Genomic DNA, 23,164 nt, shown 5'->3' with positions numbered 1-23,164 from the left:
TACACAAACTTAATGGGGAAGTCTTTCGAACTGCAAAGTCGAAAAAGATAAAAATATATATAATAAATAAAATTACTAAGTTTTTCTAAAAATACGGGATTTATTTTCATCTTGTGCTATGAAAATTATCGTATTTAACTCATGGCTAACGTCACTCATGAAATATTTGTTTTCATACCACTTGATGAAAATAATTCTTGTATATATAGAAAAAAAAACTTAAATATCCTCTATTCATTATAATTTACAATTAAAACTGAAGTTGAATATTTCCATCTTTGTACTGGTGTTTTACAAACAAAAAATTGAACATTTTTTTCACAAACATTGATTTTCTAGTTCAAAAACAGAATAAAACAAAAAAATTTTTTATTTTTTTTAATAAAGGGCACAGCTCCTCTGGTAAGAAAGCCTTTTGTAAAGTAAGAGTTAAGAATTTTAATGAATATAGGTTGGTGAACACTTTAACAAATACTGTGGTGGCATGTCCAAGTGGTTAATGCGCAGACTAGTAATCTAAGAATTGCAGGTCAAATGGATTAATACCCTATCAGAGGCAAGCCATTGTTTCCGCGAGCGAGAAATTTTACACTCACTCCTTAGTACTGGTTGGTACCAGGAACAGAGTGTTTCAATAAGCTTAAAGCTTCCAACACAATCAAACTAAAACAAATTTGTATAAACTAACACTACCAAATAATCATATCTTCCAAACAAGAGGGCCATGATGGCCCTGGGGTCGTTCACCTGTACATAGGCCCTCAGGGCGGGGCCAGTTTAAACCAAAGGGCTTTTATTTGAAAAAACTTGGAAGACACCCATTAGAAGATGTTTCATGATGTTAAGTTTTTACTATACACAAATAATGAAAAACAATGACTTTTGCCCCCCTCCCCCTGGCAGGGCCAATTTTAACCCAAGGGCTTTTATTTGAACAAACTTGGTAGACACCCATTAGAACATGTTTCATGCTTAATATCTTAGCTCTAGCTCTTCGGGTTCTTTAAAAGAAGATTTTTAAGTTTTTAATTACTATATGCAATATAGGGAAAATCAATGACCCCCTAGGGCTGGGCCAATTTTGACCCCAGGGCTTTTATTTGAACAAACTTGGTAAACATCCATTAGAACATGTTTTATGCTAAATATCTTAGCTCTAGCTCTTTGGGTTCTTTAAAAGAAGATTGTTAAGTTTTTACTACATGTATATAGGGAAAATCAATGACCCCTGGGGGTGGGCCAATTTTGACCCCAGGGCTTTTATTTGAACAATCTTGGTAGACACTCACTAGAAGATGTTTCATGCCAAATATCTTAGCTCTAGCTCTTTGGGTTTTTTAGAAGAAGATGTTTAAAGTTTTTTCTTTTGGTTGCCATGGCAACCAGAGTTCTGCATGGAATGGAATTCTTTGAACAACTTTGTTAAGGCTTCACACAAGGAACATCCCTGTGAAGTTTCATTATGATCTGCCTTATGGTTTCAGAGGAGATGTCGTTTGAAAAGTGTGAACGGACAACGGTTGACGTACGACGTACGACAGACGACGGACGAAGAGTGATCCTAATAGCTCACCCTGAGCATATGCTCAGGTGAGCTAAAAACAGGCTTTTAAAATATTTAAATCCTTAAGAATAGGTCTACTTTCAACAGCTTTACACACAAGCAGGAATGTTATCAAAATAGTCTCATTTAGAACTAAAACCCATCAAAAAATATATGAGCAGCTTCATGACAAAACCAACATAATGGGTTTGCTACCAGCATGGATACAGACCAGCCTGCGCATCCACGCAGTCTGATCAGGATCCTTGCTGTTCGCTTACAAACCCTATAACAAGTAGAGAAACTGATAGCAAACAGCATGGATCCTGATCAGACTGCGCGGATGCGCAGGCTGGTCTGGATCCAACCTGGTCACAAACGCACTATGTTGGTTTTGTCATGGCACGGCTCAATTATAATATCACTTACAGTTTCTATTGCTTTCATTAATGGAGTTTTGTCATCTTCCTGCGTGTTGACCCAATTTGTGTCCGCCCCATTAGCTATTGCCTCTAGCATGACTGCCAGGTTACGAGCGTGAGCCGCCTTGTACAATAACATGTTCGGATCAAGAGACGACATGTCCTCCCAGCTTGTCGTAGATTTAGCATCCTCTTCTGTACCCGAAGATTCTGATGACATGTCAAGCTGGAAATCTGTGCCACAATTAAAACATATCATGGTTTTTATTTATATACTGTGATAAAAGAATGGCCCTTAAATAAATAAACAATCATGGCCCCAAGTCGCTCACCAGAAACAACTGCTTTTCAGTAACATATCAAAGACAATATAAGAATGCTACAGACAAAGTTTGGTGATCATCCATCATTATGATCAATTAATTTAGTAAAAGCAGATGTGTAAATGTATTTCTATTTTTAGCTTTAGCGGCCCCTAAAAGGGGCCAATCAAAATACATTTTTGTAATATGAGCAAACTTGATAAGAGACAAGGGTCTTTTATTATTTACAGCATCCTCATTATATAATACCACCCTATAAATAAAGGTCAAGCTAAAAATAAAGTGAATAAGGCCACCTTAAAGGAACTGACTGAGGTCAAAATACCTAAAATATATACATGTAATTTGAGATTCCTACATAGATTAACTTGTGCATGGAAAATATTTTAAAGACAATAATCATTAAGAAAAACAACCTTTTGTGCAATTCTTAGCCTGATTTTTGTTAAAAGTGTTTAAATGCTTTTTATTTTAGTGTCAGTTTGCTTGTACAATTAAATTTATGGTTCTGGAAAAACAGATCAAGCCAATGATCTGAAATTTTGCACACATGTTCCTGGTCCAGATCTATATCAATTGGTATGAAAGATTTCCAAAAAAAAAAATGCAATTCCCTTCATGTTAAAATACTTCAGTGGAGTCCCTTTAGGAATACAGACCATTTAAATTCACTTTTAACATCATTCTGTGAAATTGTTTCGATTAAATATGAAGAAACAATTGAAAAATATACTAAGAATGAAAACTGAAAACCAACTTTTTGTAACTCTTACCCAACTAAGTTGGAAGTGCTTAGATCTTTTTTAATTTTGTGTCATTTTGCACAATCAAAATTACATTATTGAAAAACAAAGCGGGTAAATGTTTTAAAATATTACCCCCAAGTCACTGGCCCAAATTTATATATAAAAAATAAACAGTTCTCAAAAATAATTCCATTCCCTTAATGTTAAAAATCCTCATTGGAGTCCCTTCAAAACTAATCTAACAGCTCTAAATAGCATGCCAAATGCTGATTCTAAACTTTTACTTTAAAATTTAATTTAATGTCATGTAAATAATAATCTGTTGTGCATTTCTATTTTGGTTAAAATTTCAATGAACAGAACTGGAACCTAAATTCTGTATTACACACAGTGTGAAAACAGTGTGATAAGACTTATATCTCATTTATACATATATCTCAAAATAACTTATTAAAAAAAGCAGACGATAAAAAAACTGGCATTAACGAACCCGGCAGATTGAAATCTGTTCCGAACACAATCACGTCTTCTGTGGCACTCTTATCTACATCTGTGTCTGTATCAACTACCAAGTTGTCCTTTTCTGCTGACTCATCACTACCCTCTGACGGACTTGGAGCCTCGCTGGAATCTGTGTCCTTAGATGCTGTCACAGACATTACAGCTATAAGAATGAAACAAATTTTAAAACTAATTTGATGTTCTTAAAGGTATAATTAAAACAATAGCGTCACAATATTTCACGTTGAATACAAAAAGTCTACAAAAGATTTTGCGTGGTGTACATATCATAAAAATCATATATCTAATTTAAAACTTTTTTCTTTGTAAAAGCTTAATGTGTAAGTTCAATTTTTTAAATCTTTTAATCAAAAGTCAACTAAAGCGTTCAAAAGTGTGGGAAAAATCTTTAATTTGATATGTACAATATGAGTTAAATTTTCATTGTAGTTGGTTTTTTTATTTTTAATAATAAACAACACACACAACAGAGAAGGAACAACACATCAACATTGGGGCAAGATGAAACAACATGTCTACTGGTTTCACTTTAATTAAAGACATTTATAAGGATAAGAATGAAAAATAAAATATGAACTAATCTGAAACTAAAAATATCTCCATAGATAAAGCACAGATGTCTCCACATTCCACAAGATGTCCCCACATTCCAATGTTTTATAAAAATGTCCCCACATTCTACTGTTAATAAAGTGTCCCCACATTCCAATTTTATACAAGATGTCCCTACTGTTTTATATGACGTCCCAATTCTACTGTTCTATAAGATGTCCCAACATTCCACTGTTTTATAAGATGTCCCCACATTCTACTGTTTTATATGATGTCCCCACATTCTACTGTTTTATAAGATGTCCCCACATTATATTATTTTATATGATGTCCCCACATTCTACTGTTTTTATGACATCCCCACATTCTACTGTTTTATAAGATGTCCCAACATTCTACTGTTTTATATGACGTCCCCACATTGTACTGTTTTTTAAGATGTCCAAACATTCTACTGTTTTATAAGTGTATGGACATCCATCAAGACAGAGGCTCAAGGCCAAATCTATAATCATCCCCCAAAAGTAGCAGGAGCAGAAACAGACTTTTTTTACATGTAAGCTTTAGCTGATTTCACAATGATTAGATGGTTATGAGTTTTTAACTTGTTAAATTAAAGATTATTTTTATGTATTATTTTATTAATTATATGTTTTATATTCCTCATTACAAAAGGCTTAGCAAGATTTACATGTTTATATATAAGATTGCAGACAAAATAACTAAAAGCAGCTCTGTTATATAACCAGTTTCATTATGACTGATTTCAATCACTTGAGTAGGTCATGTGGTGACTTTTAAGCTTCAATGGTAGAGGGAGACCTCAGGTGCCTACAGCTCAGTGCATGTAAGTGCCAAGGGGTGGGGCCAATTTTGGACCCAATGTTCATAATTTACATTACTTTTGTAGAAATCCACAAGGAAAATTATGATCTAATATCTACACTAAGCCTTGAAACTCTTAAATGTTTCATATAATGACTGTTTCTTCCTCCGTATTTTGTGATTTTTGTGCATCAGACAGGAATTTGTATATATGACTTTGTAATGGACAATCTTTCTGTGAAATCTGGTTAAAATCTCGCTAGTGGTCTCTAAAAAGTTGTTATGTTGCTTCATCAATTTGTTGGATACCAATGTCAATGGACATGAAATTTTTACAGCAATGGACATGAGGCTATTACAAAAATGGACAGCAGGTTATTACAGCAATGGACATAAAGCTTTTACAACAATTGACATCAAGCTTTTACAACAATGGACATGAGGCTATTACAACAATGGACATCAGGCTATTACAGCAATGGACATCAGGCTATTACAACAATGGACATGAGGCTTTTACAACAATGGACATAAGGCTATCACAAAAATCACCTTTGAGCACTTTGTCAAGGTGAGTTTACAACAAAAGCTGGCTACAAGGCAAAGCACTTTACATTTCATAACACAGAGTATGAAATGCATTCATGAATGTGTTTTATAGAAACATACATAAACCTTACACTAGACAAACACCTGAATATTCCTTTGTAAGAATAAAAAACTATACCAAAAGGAATTTATTTATAACTATGATATGTATACTTTACATTCTGACAATTACTTCCTTTGTGAAGATTTTAAAATAGAATTAAAATGGACCAATCAAAGTCTGAGAAAATTATATGATATGATATTGCTATGCTCTGTCATAAACTCTGCTTGTCCATATGGTAATTATTCTGGTGACAAGGGTAAACAAACCCAAACATACACAATTTATCATTAGCCACAGAAATAATCTAAATAATACGACACAAATTGGCCACGAGGGAAAATTCTGCATAGTTTGGTAAAATATTGAACATAGGTACACATATAATTTGTGCAACAACAAAATTAAGAAATTTTCCCAAATTCAACGTAGGAAAACAAATTTAAAGTACGCTAGGAAATCTAAATAATAAGTGCAAGTGCTAACGAAAAGCAGCAAAGGATAAAACTATATATATATAAATATTTAGCACCACTTTATTTCCACATCTATTTATTTGTATATACCCTCCAACAGACCGCTTGTTAGATCCGAGTCCGGTGAAGATTTTGCCGATCCCGCCTGACTATCCTCGGATGCCAAGGTTCGCCCTGGTGACCTTCGTGTTTTCTTCTTGACACGCCATCCTTTGACACGGCCCTCTGATGATTTTGTTCCAGGTAGCTTTGACACAAACTTCTTCTGTACATATTTGGCTTTAATCCAAGCTTCCCGAACAGGCCTAAAAATATCATTCATTGATACCAATAATCCACTGCAAAAATGAATAATTGAAGTCTCAAGTTTTGCTGCAAAATTTTATATAGCCATATTAAGCTAAAGAATAAGACCACAACAAGGAGTGAAAGTATTCCTTTTTTTTAAGTTCTTCAAGTATGTATAAAGTTTAAAGGGATATAACTGTACATAAACTATGTGACCTCTAGGGTGGGGGCAATTTTTACCCCCAGGGTCATGATTTATATATTTTTTGTAGAGGTCAACTTGGCAATGCTACATCTCAAATAGCTAAGCTCTGGTTATAGCAATTTCACACAATAAGTCTTAAATGTGTTTCTTCCAATATAACTCTATATAAATCAAATGAACCCTGAGGCAGAGCTAATATTGACCCCAGGTTCACCAGAGTCAACACGAAATTTTATTTTAAAATTCACACAAAATAACTAAGTATGACAATGGCCTTGACTTGTGAATGGTCTGCACATTGTCTCATATTGGTTAACATTTTTGCCAAGTAGTTTCAATTTCATTTCATCTGTTCAAAAGATACAAAGAGGACAAAAATTGCATAACAATCTATCCCTAAAAAATTTTCAGGCATATTAAAAAGTATGTGTTGAGTTCAAGTTCTATCAATACTTAAAGATCATGTACTGACTTTCACATGCCTTTTCTTAGTGCTTGATAGTAAAACAAGTGCCTGGATAATGTAGAAATTTCTAAATTCAAAAACGGCCATAATTCTGTCAAAATCTATTATGGGCCTTAGTCAGTAACCTATTATGTTCTCAATAAAGTATGTGAAGTTACATCCCATTCCATTTAGTACCTTTGGAGATACCAACTTGCACACACACAAAAAAACAACTAAAGTGTGACACTGATGTGAGAACAATAGCTCTCTGTATTCTTTGAATAGTCCCCCTTTGAATAGTACACAAGTTTACCCTGGGCATTCCGCTGTGGCGCGCGTAATACTATCATCCACATTGACTAGATAAATTCTATTAATGACATCATTTCCAAGCTCCCCCATAACCTTGAGTAACTCTGGCTCCCATGAATCTAACGTAATTGAACGTATTTTTGATATATGGACTCCAAACCCTCTGGAAAAAAGTAATAAGAAAAACAGTTTTACATATTCATTATAACTCAAAAAGAGACATTTTGTGTTCTCTTCATTCAAAAAACTTGAAAAGTTCAAAATAAAGCTTTTTCGAATCCAACTTTTCATATTGCCTTGAAGTATTACATACTATAATATTCTAAATGACTGGGTCTGTTAATTTCATTCTGTATCGAAACTGGAAAGCAACTATTGAAACATGCAAAGTCAAACAGAGACCTGGATGTTTTTTCATTCCTTTTATTGTTTATGTATATATCTTTACAATCCCTCGCACATATCTACACGTGAAATCTTTTTTACGAAAGCAGGCTATTTTGTGAGTGGTGGGTAATCCTAACCATGCTTTCAAAAACAAAGTTATGTTTAGATATTGTATAGTCATAAAATAATATTTTTCTTACTGTATTGTTATAATATGCTATTTTTACTATACTATAAGCATTAAGCTGGTAATATCCAAAATTTCAAGCACTTGTTCATATTCCCTTAGTTATAAACTTTAAAAAAAAAATCAAAAATGTTATAATTAATTGCAATCCATATAATATAAGTTATTTTTTCTTCCTTTGTTTGGTTTTGTTTTACAGCACACCAACACAATTAAGGTCATATGGTGCAGAAACAGGAAAGATGATTTTGGCTAACCTTGGATGTTACAAACCTCTGCTGGACCTAAGAAATGCATATATTCTAGTTACTCGAACCCATTTAGTGGCCTCTTACGATCACGCAGGGATAAATGGTGGCTGCAATTCTTACCACTCTAGCATTAAAGGCAACCAGTCAGGCACAAGAGGAAAGTTATTAGATATTCAAATACCCTCATTAAGGTTACGAAATTTACAAGTCAAAGGCACTAACCCTTAGTAACTCATTCCATAGCTTTATACAATTAATATCTATTATTTTTATAAACTAAGTAAGGCAAAATACCTGTGGATTCCAGAACATTCTATACACAAAGTGATACCCAGATTTATACTAGCCCAGCGCGGATCAGGGGACTCGCAGTCACAGCATTTGGAATTTCCTGGTATTGAGTAAAGTTTCTCTATTTGCCTGAAAAAAAACCCACACAAACCTGATAAAATGGTAAATTACAGTTCATTTCCAGCACTAGTGTAATGAATCTAAAGCTGTCTTGGCACTATCTTGAAAGGTTTCGTTATACTTATGTTGAACACATTTGTGTCACTTGAGACAGTGTTTTACGCTTTGATGTAAATACTTGAAAAGATATCAATATATGGTGACTGGTATACAGGTTTAATTAGGGTCAATAATCACCTATAATATTCTCAATATATTACAATGTTTATTAATATTATATAATATCTTCACTTATGAACGGGGGGATCAATGTTAGACCCCTTTACAATCTGAAAAAGCTCCCATTCAAAATTCTAAAATGCCAGCTTCACAACTGAATAATATGCCACTAAAATATGCGATAATTTCTTTATTTACTGTGGCAATTCAGTATTAAAGCTAAATATATTGTTTTTGGAAAAAACCCGTTATCCTGAACTAAATATAAGGCTTTTAAGTTCTGATTGGTAACTAAAGTTTGTTTTGTTTTCACAAAGTAAAAGAAAATCTAATTTTTTTTAAATATTTCTTACAAATTGTCAACATCATGCTGCTTCTTTCACAATTAAAAGGAAAATAAATTTCACAATTCAATAAAAATCACACTTGTCATTCACAAATCAGGAAGGCCTCTTCATAATTTAGGGAAAGACAGCCCTAGAAAAAAAATCTACAGTCAACTTGGTATGCAATTATTCTGCACAAAATTACATAGTGTGGTAGCTTAACACCGTTAAGATGTAATTCTAATTAATCACTTTTACAACATACATTTGTGCTTTAGATTTCTTTTTCTCCGCCTCTGGGGCAGGACTATCTAAGGCCGACAAATCACTTGTAGAGTTACCTCCCTTACTACTGCTAGTGCTCTCATTCAGCTGTAATAAAATAAAAATTCAATAAAGTTAAAGGAACTCCACTGAGGTTCAAAAAACCTAAAAACATAAATATTTAATAAAGTTAGGGAACTCAATTGAGGTTCAAAAACTTAAAAACCTAAAAATTCAATAAAGTTAAAGGAACCCCAATAAGGTCCAAAAACCTAAAAATTCAATTTTTATATGGATCAGCTGGGGCACTTGATACAGAAAGTTATGCAATATAATTAAGAAATATTCTCAGACAAAAATTAAAAAATCATATTTTTGTGTTATTCTAAGTCTGAATTGAGTGAAAAGCACTGCACTGCTTTTCAAATTGGGCCATTTTTAACAATAAGAATAACTATTCTGGAAAAAACGGAGAGAGCTGATGATCTGAAATGTTAAACACAACTTATTGGCCTAGATATACATCAAATCAAACATTGATTTAAGAAATCATTTCCAGTCCAATCATGTCAAATAACCTAAGTGAAGTCCCTTTAATTAATTATCAAGAAAACATGCTCAATATCTGCGGTAATAACATTTCATGAAATCTGTACCACATCATACTCTGTTGATTTAAAATTTACATGTCTAGACACAGTTACACTTTCAAAGCATTTTCAAGCAAGAAAAAAAATATCTATCTGTTTGCATGATAATTGATAATGTTTGAAGTTTATCCTTTTGCATATTAAATGATTGGTTCACATTAAAAATATGACTTAAATCTAATGTTTTATTACCATATTTTTTTTATTTCTGTTGTTAACTTGCTTGCATGGATTAAGAACTACAGTACAACCTCAACAGAGTGGACATGAGAGAAGCAATAACTTATCTATATAAAATCATGAATCACAATAGTTGTCTCCTAAAGGATAATTTGCTTTGCCGAGGTTGTACCGTATATTTCACTTCATAGACTCCCAATAAAATTTTCTTCACCTCCGTTTTTTTTCCTGGCAAATTTGCAGAGTACGAGAAAATGCTGCATACAAAATGTAAACTCTGGGCATTGCAATTTATGAATAGAAAATTTTCTGAAGTTATGTTACTACATTATTCTACATAATCAAAGTGGCCCCTATAGTGGATCCATTTTTTTCACCCCAAGTTTAATGATTTATCATGTAACTTTTGGCCCACTCGGCAATGGTAAATGCAAAAATATCTAAATTTTGGGCATTGTAACTTCACATAAGGAGACAGACATAAAAAGTTACTGGGCAGGCAAGTATTTATCACAGATTATGATTAACATCAAGAAGACTTTGTTTACCACATGGTGATGCTACATACCAAATGACTATACTTTTGGCAATGTGGTTTTGGAGCAGAAGATTTTTTTAAGGCATGGTTACTATATTAATCTGTCATCTTAATAAACCCAGGGAAATGCCATTTTTGACCCCATCAGCACGATATACATGTATATCACTTTTGTAGAGGCCTAAAATACTCTAAGAATTGTAGTTTCACATAAATGTGTTTTCCTACATATGTATATGTCTATATAAACCAAGATATGTTTGTAAAACATGTATGCCCCCTATCAGCAGCCAATTAGTCATGTGATGAGGTTATTATGCATGACTTCTGACCCAGTGATCAAACAATTAATAAGGGTTATCAAGTATCTTCTGGTCATGACCTTGACCCCTTGACCAAAAACTCAATAGGGGTCATCTGCTGGTCACGACCAATTATCATACAAAGTTTGAAGTTCCTAGGCCTAAGCGTTTTTAGTTAATTGATCAGAAACCGTTTTTACCTACAAGGTCAATGTGACCTTGACCTTTGACCCCTTGACCCCAAAATCAATAGGGGTCATCTGCTGGTCATGACCAATCACCATGCCAAGTTTGAAGTTCCTAGGCCTAAGGGTTCTTTTATTATTGATCCGAAACCGTTTTAACATACAAGGTCAATGTGACCTTGACCTTTGACCCCAAAATCAATAGGGGTCATCTGCTGGTCATGACCAATCACCATGCCAAGTTTGAAGTTCCTAGGCCGAAGCGTTCTTTAGTTATTGATCAGAAACCGTTTTTACTTACAAGGTCAATGTGACCTTGACCTTTGACCCCTTGATCCCAAAATCAATAGGGGTCATCTGCTGATCATGACCAATCACCATGCCAAGTTTGAAGTTCCTAGGCCGAAGCGTTCTTTAGTTATTGATCAGAAACCATTTTTACTTACAAGGTCAATGTGACCTTGACCTTTGACCCCTTGATCCCAAAATCAATAGGGGTAATCTGCTGGTCATGACAAATCACCATACCAAGTTTGAAGTTCCTAGGCCTAAGGGTTCTTAAGTTATTGATCAGAAACCGTTTTTACTTACAAGGTCAATGTGACCTTGACCTTTGACCCCTTGACCCAAAACTCAATAGGGGTCATCTGCTGGTCACGACCAATCATCATACAAAGTTTGAAGTTCCTAGGCCTAAGAGTTTTTAGTTAATTGATCGGAAACCGTTTTTACCTACAAGGTCACTGTGGCTTGACCTTTGACCCCTTGACCCCAAAATCAATAGGTCATCTGCTGGTCTTGACCAATCACCATACCAAGTTTGAAGTTCCTAGGCCTAAGGGTTCTTAAGTTATTGATCGGAAAGCTTTTTTACCTACAAGGTCAATGTGACCTTGACCTTTGACCCCTTAACCCCAAAATCAATAGGGGTCATCTGCTGGTCATGACCAATCACCATACCAAGTTTGAAGTTCCTAGGCCTAAGGGTTCTTGAGTTATTGATTGGAAACCGTTTTTACCTAAGAGGTCAATGTGACCTTGACCTTTGACCCCTTGACCCCAAAATCAATAGGGGTCATCTATTGATCATGACCAATCACCATATCAAGTTTGAAGTCCCTAGGCCTAAGGGTTCTTTTGTTATTGATCGGAAACCGTTTTTACCCAAGAGGTCAATGTGACCTTGACCTTTGACCCCTTAACCCCAAAATCAATAGGGGTCATCTGCTGGTCATGACCAATCACCATACCAAGTTTGAAGTTCCAAGGCCTAAGGGTTCTTTTGTTATTGATCGGAAACCGTTTTCACCCAAGAGGTCAATGTGACCTTGACCTTTGACCCCTTAACCCCAAAATCAATAGGGGTCATCTGCTGGTCATGACCAATCACCATACAAAGTTTGAAGTTCCTAGGCCTTAAGGTTCTTTAGTTATTGATCGGAAACCATTTTTGCTTACAAGGTCAATGTGACCTTGACCTTTGACCCCTTGACCCCAAAATCAATAGGGGTCATCTACTGATCATGACCAATCACCATACCAAGTTTGAAGTTCCTAGGCCTTAAGGTTCTTTAGTTATTGATCGGAAACCGTTTTTGCTTACAAGGTCAATGTGACCTTGACCTTTGACCCCTTGACCCCAAAATCAATAGGGGTCATCTACTGGTTATGACCAATCACCATACCAAGTTTGAAGTTCCTAGGCCTAAGGGTTCTTTAGTTATCACTCGGAAACCATTTGGTCTACGGACCGACGGACCGACAGACCGACGGACCGACAAGTGCAAAGCAATATACCCCCTTTTCTTCGAAATGGGGGCATAATAAGTGACTGTGGGTGCAGGGTCAATTTTGATAGGAGAAAGCCACAAGTTGAGTTCTGAATATCAACTGATCATTATCAACATTTCTGCTGAATTGTGTTATTTTTTTATCTCATTATGGTAAACAGTTCTTCAAACTAGTTTTAATTTCTTTCCATCCATTTAAAGAAAGAGTGGCCGTAAAATTGCCTGCAAATATACAGTAGAATAACGAAATGAAAGGTGCAAAACATTATAAGTTGATCTTTTCGACCTATAGTGCTGTTCTAATAATTATACAAATATATCTCGGGCACAGATCAAGAATATTTTCCAGGCGGGATTGCAAAATTTAGACTAGGGGTAATGCATATCCCAGAGATAATGTTTGGAAGTTTACCAGAGGGGCAGGGGCATCATGAGTTTTATTTTTGGGTGATTTTCATTAGTTTTTAGGTGATTTTCAACAAAAGAAAAGTAGATATCTAAATCTCAAGAGATTTTGGCATACTACCCTAATTCCAGAGAGGGGCAATGAAACCCCATCCCCCAGTCCTTACTTCCCCTATCTGGAGTATACATTTAATTATAAAAGGACTCAGAAATATATGAAATTAAACATAGAACCTTACTTTAGTTTTAAACTTTACTTTTATAACGGAAACAGAAAAGAAAGGTATACCCCAGCATCTGAGTTTCGTTTCTCTGCAGCTCTGAATGCCTTTGTTACCCCTGACTGTATTGCACTGACCCATGTCTGAAACTCTTCCTCTGTGTGTGCTTGTAACATGTGACTTCTATAAATAGTAACACTAATGTATGTCACAGCTATATATTTATAGTATCATTTTAAAATGTCACTTCTATAAATAATAACATTGAAGTATGTCACATCTATTTATAGTATCATTTTAAAATATAAATAGTAACATTGAAGCATGATTATCTGATGAATTAATAATAAATAAGTTTAAAATAAGAATCATACGCACCTTGTTGGTGACAACACTTCAAAACAGAACCTTCTGTCTAGATCATAAGCTGGTTTCACTGTACACAGACGTAAATCTTCCTCCATAACAGTGACAGAAGTATCCTTTGATCTTTTCTGGTACCGCAGCTGATTTTCCTCTATTGAAAACCATCGCCTAGATATAAAATTATCAGAGGGCTTTTATCATTCAATATCACTTATAAGAATGAAATTTTATGTCAATTTCAAAAATTTTGACCTAACCCTTTTTCTCTTTCTTTATTTCTACATAGATGAGTTTATTTCCAATGAAAGTTTATTCGCCTAAAGTCTTGTCAACTGATACTTCATTTTTCAATAATCTCCAATGAAAGTTTATGTCTCAAGTCTGGTTGACTGATGTATAAACTTTCATTGGATATCTAGTTTTTCATTCATATCCAATGAAAGTTTATACGCCTCAAGTCTGGTTAACTGATACCTTATTTTTCAATCATCTCCAATAAAAGTTTATACGCCTCATTTAGTCTGGTTGACTGATACCTAATTTTTCCTTCATATCCAATGAAAGTTTATATGCCTCAAGTCTTGTTAATAGTGTCTGATGCCTTGTTTTTCATTTATCTCCAATGGAAGGTTATACTACTTAAGTCTGATTAACTGATAACTTATTTTTCATTCATCTACAAAGAAAGTTTATACACCATAAACTGCCATCATAGAATCTGTTAAACTCGAATTGCACACTTCAAACAAAAAGAAGAGAAAAAAAAAATTGTCAATAATGACAATGACTTACCTAACCCAAGCTTTAAATGCATGTTTTGTTTTCTTGAAGAGATATCCCTCCATGTGAACACCATTCTCCACTTCAACATCAGGTTTAAACCCAACATCCTGAAAATAGACAAATACAAACAGGTCATAAATTTACCCATTTACAGAAATATGTACTTCCATTTATTGATTCTGCACTTTTTTTCTGTTGCCTATATCTAAAGAGCCCCTTTAAATTGAGGTGACACTGCTTCTTTTTTCATGCTTTGTATAGAGAGCAGATATATTACACCTAAGATGATTGGAGATACAGTCAAGTGCCATATATGGGCAAAATTAACACCATTGTTTTAGACAGATACATGTAGTTCTTATTTGGATGTCTGTTTGTTATAATCAACAATAGTCTTTAATGAAAAGTGACCTTTGTTGGTCAGGTTTGAGCTTTTTTTATGTGGCTTCTGACTTTAAATTTACATCTTATTCATTAAATTTTATTTTCTCAAAATCTTCTGGACAAACATTACATTTTAAGGCTTGAAAGAAAAGGTGCCTGTTGCCTTTTCCAGTAGTTAAACATAGCCTTAATTGATATTTTAAATGCTTGATACATAATTATAAGTTATCACATAGACAAAGCAAAGAGAGAGCACTCTCCAATTTTTTTTGATATAAGGCAGATTATTAAAACAAGGGAGTAAACTCTCTAAAGATTTATTTCAAACATGACATATATGCCACCCCCCTCTAACTTTTAATGGGTAGTATAAGTAACCTTTATGACAGCACAGGGAAACTGATAATGTAATGGTAAGTGTTTTTTCAATAGGGAAAAAAGAATGCAATTATCTTTTAAAAATAGTTGGTTTACAACAATCATAGTCATTTTTTGAGCTATATGATACAAAACAAGGCGAATGTGACCTTGACCTTTGGCCACCAGCTCCTAAAAATCAATAGCGGTCATCTACTGGCCAAGACCAATGAAGCTTTGACTGCAATGCAACTTCGACCAATGCAAAGTTTAAAGGCCAAGAGCCCATGAGTTGCAGAGTTCTTGGCTGGAATCAGTTTTTACATACAAGGTGTATGTGACCTTGACCTTTAACACCTTGACCCCAATACAATAGAGGTCATCTACTGGCTAACACCAATGCATCTGGATGATTGAGGACACTGAAGGGCAAATGAGTTGTTGAGTTATTGGTAGGAAACAGTTGCAGTAAAAAGGGTCAATGTGACCTTGACCTTTGACCTAGTGACACCAAAAACATTAGGGTTTATTTACTGGTCATGACCATTCTCCATACCAAGAAAACAGTTCAAAGTATAATAAGTGTCAGCTTATTGAATTTCTTTTAATATTTGGCCAATACAATCTCTGAATTTATAGTATTTTTGAATACTTGGCATTCGTCAATTCTTAAAGACATAATATAACTCATCAGCCTTTCAATTTAAACTTTCAACAGGAAAAAAACTGTATTTTCAACAGATCTTCCAACAAAAATAAAACAAAAACTGTTACAAAATACCATCATTTATACAATGTGGCTACAGGGGCTATGATTTGATAACAAGCCAAAGTTAAGCTTTCAGTTACTAATTGACCAAAAAAATATAAAATAAATAAAAAATTTGCAACACGCCTCTAAGTTCGAAGTAAGTAATCCTTAACAATACATATGAATGTCTATTATTTTCTTTATCATAGAGGTCTGATATTCATGACCACTACCTACAAGTATTATGATATATTGACTTTCATGTTTTATTGTTGGAAGAAGACATTAAAAGCACTAAACCTACTGAATTACTTAATTAATTGGAGTGAAATAAATTCCATATTTTGGACATTCCACCATCACTGAAGCCAAGTATCTGAATGCTTTGGTGATATCAGGATGAAGTTTGGAAGTAAGTCAGCCATTAGTATTGAGCCTGGTCAGACTGTGCATTGGCATTTATGCAGACTGACCCTATGCTTTATACTAGTAGCACAAACTTAACTTGTTTATACAATAGTTTAAACACATCCCGGAAATTGTATAATCATATTGTACAATTCTAAAAAAAAAATTCTGGAAACAAAGTGATCTAAATTCGGAAACTGAACTTGGAAATATTTCTATAATAATTATGATGAACATAATGATGATATGATGATGGGTGATAGATCAAAATGATGATGATAATAATGATGATGATGATGGGTGATGAATGATGATGATGATGATGATAATAATGATGACAATGATGATGACAATAATGATGTTGATGATGAAAATGATGATACAGGTGATGATGATAATGATGATGATGATATATGATGATGATGATGATGATGATGATGACAATGGTGATGATGATGTTGATGATGAAAATGATAATACTTATGATGATGAACATGATGATAATGATGACAATGATGATGATGATAATGATGATGATGATGCTGATAATGATGATGTTGAAGATGATGTTGATGATGATACAGGTGACGATGACAATGATGATGATGACAATGATGATGATGATGTTGATGGTGATGATGATGATGATGAAAATGATAATGATGATGATGATAATGATGATGATGATGCTGATAATAACAATGGTGATGATGATGTTGATGATGAAAATGATAATACAGGTGATGATGAACATGATGATAATGATGACAATGATGATGATGATAACAATGATGATGATAATAATGATGATGTTGAAGATGATGTTGATGATGAAAATGATGATACAGGTGACGATGACAATGATGATGATGATGATGAAAATGATGATTATAATGATGATGATGACAATGATGTTGATGATGATGAAAATGATAATGATGATGATGAAAATAATAATTATAATTAACAGTAATATTTTGCTTTAACAAAATGCCAGTTGTTTGAGAATTTACAAGCATTTAAAATCAATATAAATATACAAACAGATGTTTCCAATCTTGAAGCAAAAGGAAAAAGACATTACTGGATATGTTTCTACTTAAAGTTTCATCACCCTACTGATGGAATGATATTCTGTATATCTGATATTTATTATTTTGTTTACAAACATTTTATCTTCTTAGCTATGTAACATTAAAAAGACATTATTTTGATGTTAATGTAGCAAAAAAAAATCCGGACAATCTGCCTGCCAGTCTCATATTGAAGATTTTTTTAACGCTCCAATTTTTGTGTAAAAAGTATAGCTTATGCCCTGGAAAAAATAAATGACATACAGGCCAAATAAAACTTGTCTTTGTATGTATTCAAAAACAGCAAATTATAAATGTATAAGTTTGCATGGGTCTTCCTTATTGACAATTATAATTAAAGCAAAGGGGTATAATAGAACAAGAACTCTAAAACCAATTAATTGATGATAAGTCTAATTGTTAAAAGAACCTAAACAAAACTAAGAAACTCTTAGCCCAGTTTGCTTCTGATGTCTTAAATATGCATGCCTCCTATGACCTAAATATATTTCAATAAAATCAAACCTGAGAAAAATGTACATGTACTTATATTTTAGGAAAAGTAATATTTTTTAAAGATTTCGGTAAAAATTTACATGTTATGTGCGATTAATGATTGATTTTTTTAGTATTTAAAACCATATTTCCACTGCCATACTAACACAGCGTAAAGACTTTTTAAAATATTTTTTACCTCATTTTTGATTTTTGATAATTTACATGGGTTGTGAGTGCTGTTTGTAATCCTTTTGGTTACTTCACAATATTTCACTTTTAAATACATTTTCAAAATTTCATGAAAATTGCATGAATCTGGCTGGAAGTGTGCTGCTTTAAGATGAGAAACATAACCAAAACTCAAATATCTATGAGACAAACATCTAAACCTGTACTTAATCACCCATTCCCCCACTCCCTTAACTCCCCCCCCCCCCCCCAAACACTCCATTACCTCTGAAAGACTCTGACTTTATGTCCAGAGGGTGCACGCTCCTAAGCACCTGCCAAAAACTTTGAAATATAACTTTGAAATATTAACAACAAAAAATTTGGAAAAAAAAAACAACAACAAAAACAACATTGAAACAACAAACAATTAATTAAATTTACAAAGGGGTGTAATTCAGTCAAAGTTCATACCAGAGTTATTGCACTTAGTGATCTTCATTAATGACTCTGAAAATACTGTTAGAGGTTTTACACGAGATAACAAACTTTTTCTGTTCTGTATAAACTGGTATTTTTAACAATTAAATAAGAATTTATTGACAGAAATTAATTTCCTATTAAAACCACATGCAAACCATTATGTTTCTCAGATTGGTGCAACACAAAGAAAGGATTTGTTTGTAGAACCTTATCACCCAGACTGCAGAAATTAATTTGAATCAATTAAAACCATAGATTTAAAACTGCATGCATTCTGCAACAGCTATTACAGCTAATTTTCTGATAAGCACATTGTCAATACCACATGTTAAACAAATCTTATTTTTTTCAGGTTTGAAACAATAAACACTTGCTGGGGCATACATATTATCAAACATTTATTACAGTACACCCTGAATTAATTGGGAGGGGAAGACAAAACATGTGATTTTTTTAACAAAATAAACATTTCAGTATACATGAATTCTTCAAATTGTAATCAAAGTCACCAAGTAACTCACACTTTATTCTACATCAAGCCCTTAATATTGAATTGCTTTAAGCAAAATGATTAAAGGCAACATATTTTTTATCTTTTAACCAATGCAAAGGGACATAACTGCAGTAAAAACTGCTTCAGTCAAGACAGTGTTACAGTTCTTGGAATATGTCCTGGAACACAAAGGATTGTGATGATTGCGTTTTGCATGTACATGTAATTAAAATAAAAGATAAGTATTAAAATCTTTGTATGCAACTTCCTATGCCACCAGAATAAAACACTTAATTAGGTCAGTCTAGCTAAACATGGCTGATAAATTTTAGGTTTTAATCAAAGGGCTGCAACCTCTGTGGTATTTTCTGATCTTTGCAATCTAAATCATACTGACTATCTGTATGTATTTTCCTGTATAAGTTTATTTTTATGCCCCCATTTCGAAGAAAAGGGGGTATATTGCTTTGCACTTGTCGGTCCGTCGGTCTGTCGGTCCGTCGGTCCGTCGGTCCGTAGACCAAATGGTTTCCGAGTGATAACTAAAGAACCCTTAGGCCTAGGAACTTCAAACTTGGTATGGTGATTGGTCATGACCAGTAGATGAACCCTATTGATTTTGGGGTCAAGGGGTCAAAGGTCAAGGTCACATTGACCTTGTAAGCAAAAACGGTTTTCCGATCAATAACTAAAGAACCTTAAGGCCTAGGAACTTCAAACTTGGTATGGTGATTGGTCATGATCAGTAGATGACCCCTATTGATTTTGGTGTCAAGGGGTCAAAGGTCAAGGTCACATTGACCTTGTAAGGAAAAACGGTTTCCGATCAATAACTTAAGAACTTTAAGGCCTAGGAACTTCAAACTTGGTATGGTGATTGGTCATGATCAGTAGATGACCCCTATTAATTTTGGGGTCAAGGTGTCAAAGGTCAAGGTCACATTGACCTTGTAAGCAAAAACGGTTTTCAATCAATAACTAAAGAACTTTAAGGCCTAGGAACTTCAAACTTGGTATGGTGATTGGTCATGATCAGTAGATAACCCCTATTGATTTTGGAGTCAAGGGGTCAAAGGTCAAGGTCACATTGACCTCTTGGGTAAAAACGGTTTCTGATCAATAACAAAAGAACCCTTAGGCCTAGGAACTTCAAACTTGGTATGGTGATTGGTTATGACCAGCAGATGACCCCTATTGATTTTTGGGTTAAGGGGTCAAAGGTCAAGGTCACATTGACCTTGTAGGTAAAAACGGTTTCCGATCAATAACGAAAGAACCCTTAGGGCTAGGGACTTCAAACTTGATATGGTGATTGGTCATGATCAGTAGATGACCCCTATTGATTTTGGTGTCAAGGGTTCAAAGGTCAAGGTCACATTGACCTCTTAGGTAAAAACGGTTTCCGATCAATAACTAAAGAACCCTTAGGCCTAGGAACTTCAAACTTGGTATGGTGATTGGTCATGACCAGCAGATGACCCCTATTGATATTGGGGTTATGGGGTCAAAGGGCAAGGTCACATTGACCTTGTAGGTAAAAATGCTTTCCAATCAATAACTTAAGAACCCTTAGGCCTAGGAACTTCAAACTTGGTATGGTGATTGGTCATGACCAGCAGATGACCTATTGATTTTTGGGTCAAGGGGTCAAAGGTCAAGGTCACATGGACCTTGTAGGTAAAAACGGTTTCCGATCAATTAACTAAAAAGGCTTAGGCCTAGGAACTTCAAACTTTGTATGATGATTGGTCGTGACCCAGCAGATGACCCCTATTGAGTTGTGGGTCAAGGGTCAAAGGTCAAGGTCACATTGACCTTGTAAGTAAAAACGGTTTCTGATCAATAATTTAAGAACGCTTAGGCCTAGGAACTTCAAACTTGGTATAGTGATTTGTCATGACCAGCAGATTACCCCTATTGATTTTGGGATCAAGGGGTCAAAGGTCAAGGTCACATTGACATTGTAAGTAAAAACAGTTTCTGATCAATAACTAAAGAACGCTTCGGCCTAGGAACTTCAATCTTGGCATGGTGATTGGTCATGAGCAGCAGATGACCCCTATTGATTTTGGGGTCAAAGGTCAAGGTCACATTGACCTTGTATGTTAAAACGGTTTCCGATCAATAACTAAAGAACCCTTAGGCCTAGGAACTTCAAACTTGGTATGGTGATTGGTCATGACCAGCAGATGACCTATTGATTTTGGGGTCAAGGGGTCAAAGGTCAAGGTCACATTGACCTTGTAGGTAAAAAACGGTTTCTGATCAATTAACTAAAAACGCTTAGGCCTAGGAACTTCAAACTTTGTATGATGATTGGTCGTGACCAGCAGATGACCCCTATTGAGTTTTGGGTCAAGGGGTCAAAGGTTAAGGTCATGACCAGTAGATACTTGATAACCCTTATTAATTGTTTGATCACTGGGTCAGAAGTCATGCATAATAACCTTATCACATGACTAATTGGCTGCTGATAGGGGGCATACATGTTTTACAAACATATCTTGTTATATACTATAATTAATCTTACGCAGCGATTGCGTCTATAACAGTTTGAGATTGATACATATGGAATTTTGCATGACGAGTTGCACCAAAAAATCATTTTTCATTTTTTATGACAGCCACACTTTATCCTTCCATATCGTGGCTACTTCCTTAAAAAAGACACTTCAAAAAAAAGTTGCCTTGACTAGGATTTGAACCTTAGGTCTCTCACACCTCTGCACCACGGTGAAGTAATACATATGTAGGTTGAATAAAAACAAATACATTGTAATTCTCATTTGAGAATTTCCATTTCGTGTTTGTAATTTTTACTAATTTCGAGATATTTTGTTCACGATAAACCTGTTGTTTAAACACTGATGAAAATAATTTAGCGAAAATCTTCTCGACAAAACAGTACGACGTGTATATATTCCACCACTCGACAGTCAGATTTATTTGTGTACTACGGTAATCGACATAGCTAAAAATAGCATTTTCATTGATTAAGCTTTACGGAAATAGCCGAACATTTTTCATTGGGTAAAAAAAGATATTCATCCGCGAAATTTGTGATTGTAAACTCATATTTCTATTGACTACTCTAAACTTTTAATGCACTGTAATTCGTTAAATGCCTACATTAAAAATTATTATTTCTTTTAAATTGCTGGTTTTTAAGCAGTTCTGAGTGAGAACTACTTTGCGTTGTTAGGTCTGTTAGGAAATTTTGTGTTAGACCGTGGATGTTAGCTTTGTATTTACTGATCTTGCGATCAGAAAATACAAAAATGAAATAGCTTCCCACTCCAACTAACAGTTCCTTTTTTTTAATCCTTACACAGATATTTCATTTTTGAATTTTTAAAGCCCCCAGTAAAAGAACAGCCAAAAAGTAAAACTCTGCATGCTAAATGCTACTGCCACTGCACTGTAAGTTGGACACATAGCTGCTGGTATTTGAGGTGTCAAATGAAACATCACATTTAACCACCAATACAGCCAGATGGAAGGTAAAATCTATCCCCCCACCCTGTCCCTGCACTACCACAGTTGAGGAGCCAGGGTAGCAAATGACTTGTCCAGCTGATCTTCTGTAACCATGAAAAGTATATTAAAAATTTAATATTTTCTATCTGACATTCCTAGTGGGATTTATCAATCCAGTGACAAAGAACTTGTGATTCTGTGAAAAATCTGGAAAAGGGGAAATCACAATGAAAAGTAAGTCTTAAAGTGAAAATTTCAGACTGGTTTCAGTGAAGAATCTGTTCATTCCAGAT

The 23,164-nt window shown here is 34.4% G+C and overlaps 1 protein-coding gene across 3 annotated transcripts in view; it reads right to left on the bottom strand.

Moving 5' to 3' along the window:
• The window catches only part of LOC132756376 (arf-GAP with coiled-coil, ANK repeat and PH domain-containing protein 2-like), an 83,400-nt gene that overhangs the window by 4,615 nt on the left and 55,621 nt on the right, over positions 1–23,164 (bottom strand). For 2 of the 3 annotated variants that reach the window (XM_060747434.1, XM_060747436.1), the window contains 9 exons: positions 14,789–14,886; positions 14,009–14,164; positions 13,699–13,813; positions 9,361–9,467; positions 8,434–8,559; positions 7,316–7,477; positions 6,152–6,366; positions 3,525–3,698; positions 1,973–2,199 (listed from right to left, as the gene is read on the bottom strand). In XM_060747434.1, the coding sequence (XP_060603417.1) occupies positions 1,973–2,199; positions 3,525–3,698; positions 6,152–6,366; positions 7,316–7,477; positions 8,434–8,559; positions 9,361–9,467; positions 13,699–13,813; positions 14,009–14,164; positions 14,789–14,886 (1,380 nt within the window). The remainder of the gene's footprint in view (positions 1–1,972; positions 2,200–3,524; positions 3,699–6,151; positions 6,367–7,315; positions 7,478–8,433; positions 8,560–9,360; positions 9,468–13,698; positions 13,814–14,008; positions 14,165–14,788; positions 14,887–23,164) is intronic. The other variant, XM_060747435.1, reaches the window with a different exon arrangement.

This window comes from Ruditapes philippinarum, unplaced genomic scaffold (genome assembly GCF_026571515.1).
Source record: "Ruditapes philippinarum isolate M1 unplaced genomic scaffold, ASM2657151v2 ctg2280_1_1_1_1, whole genome shotgun sequence".
Lineage (NCBI taxonomy): Eukaryota > Metazoa > Mollusca > Bivalvia > Venerida > Veneridae > Ruditapes > Ruditapes philippinarum.
This window is presented reverse-complemented; position numbering and strand designations above follow the sequence as displayed.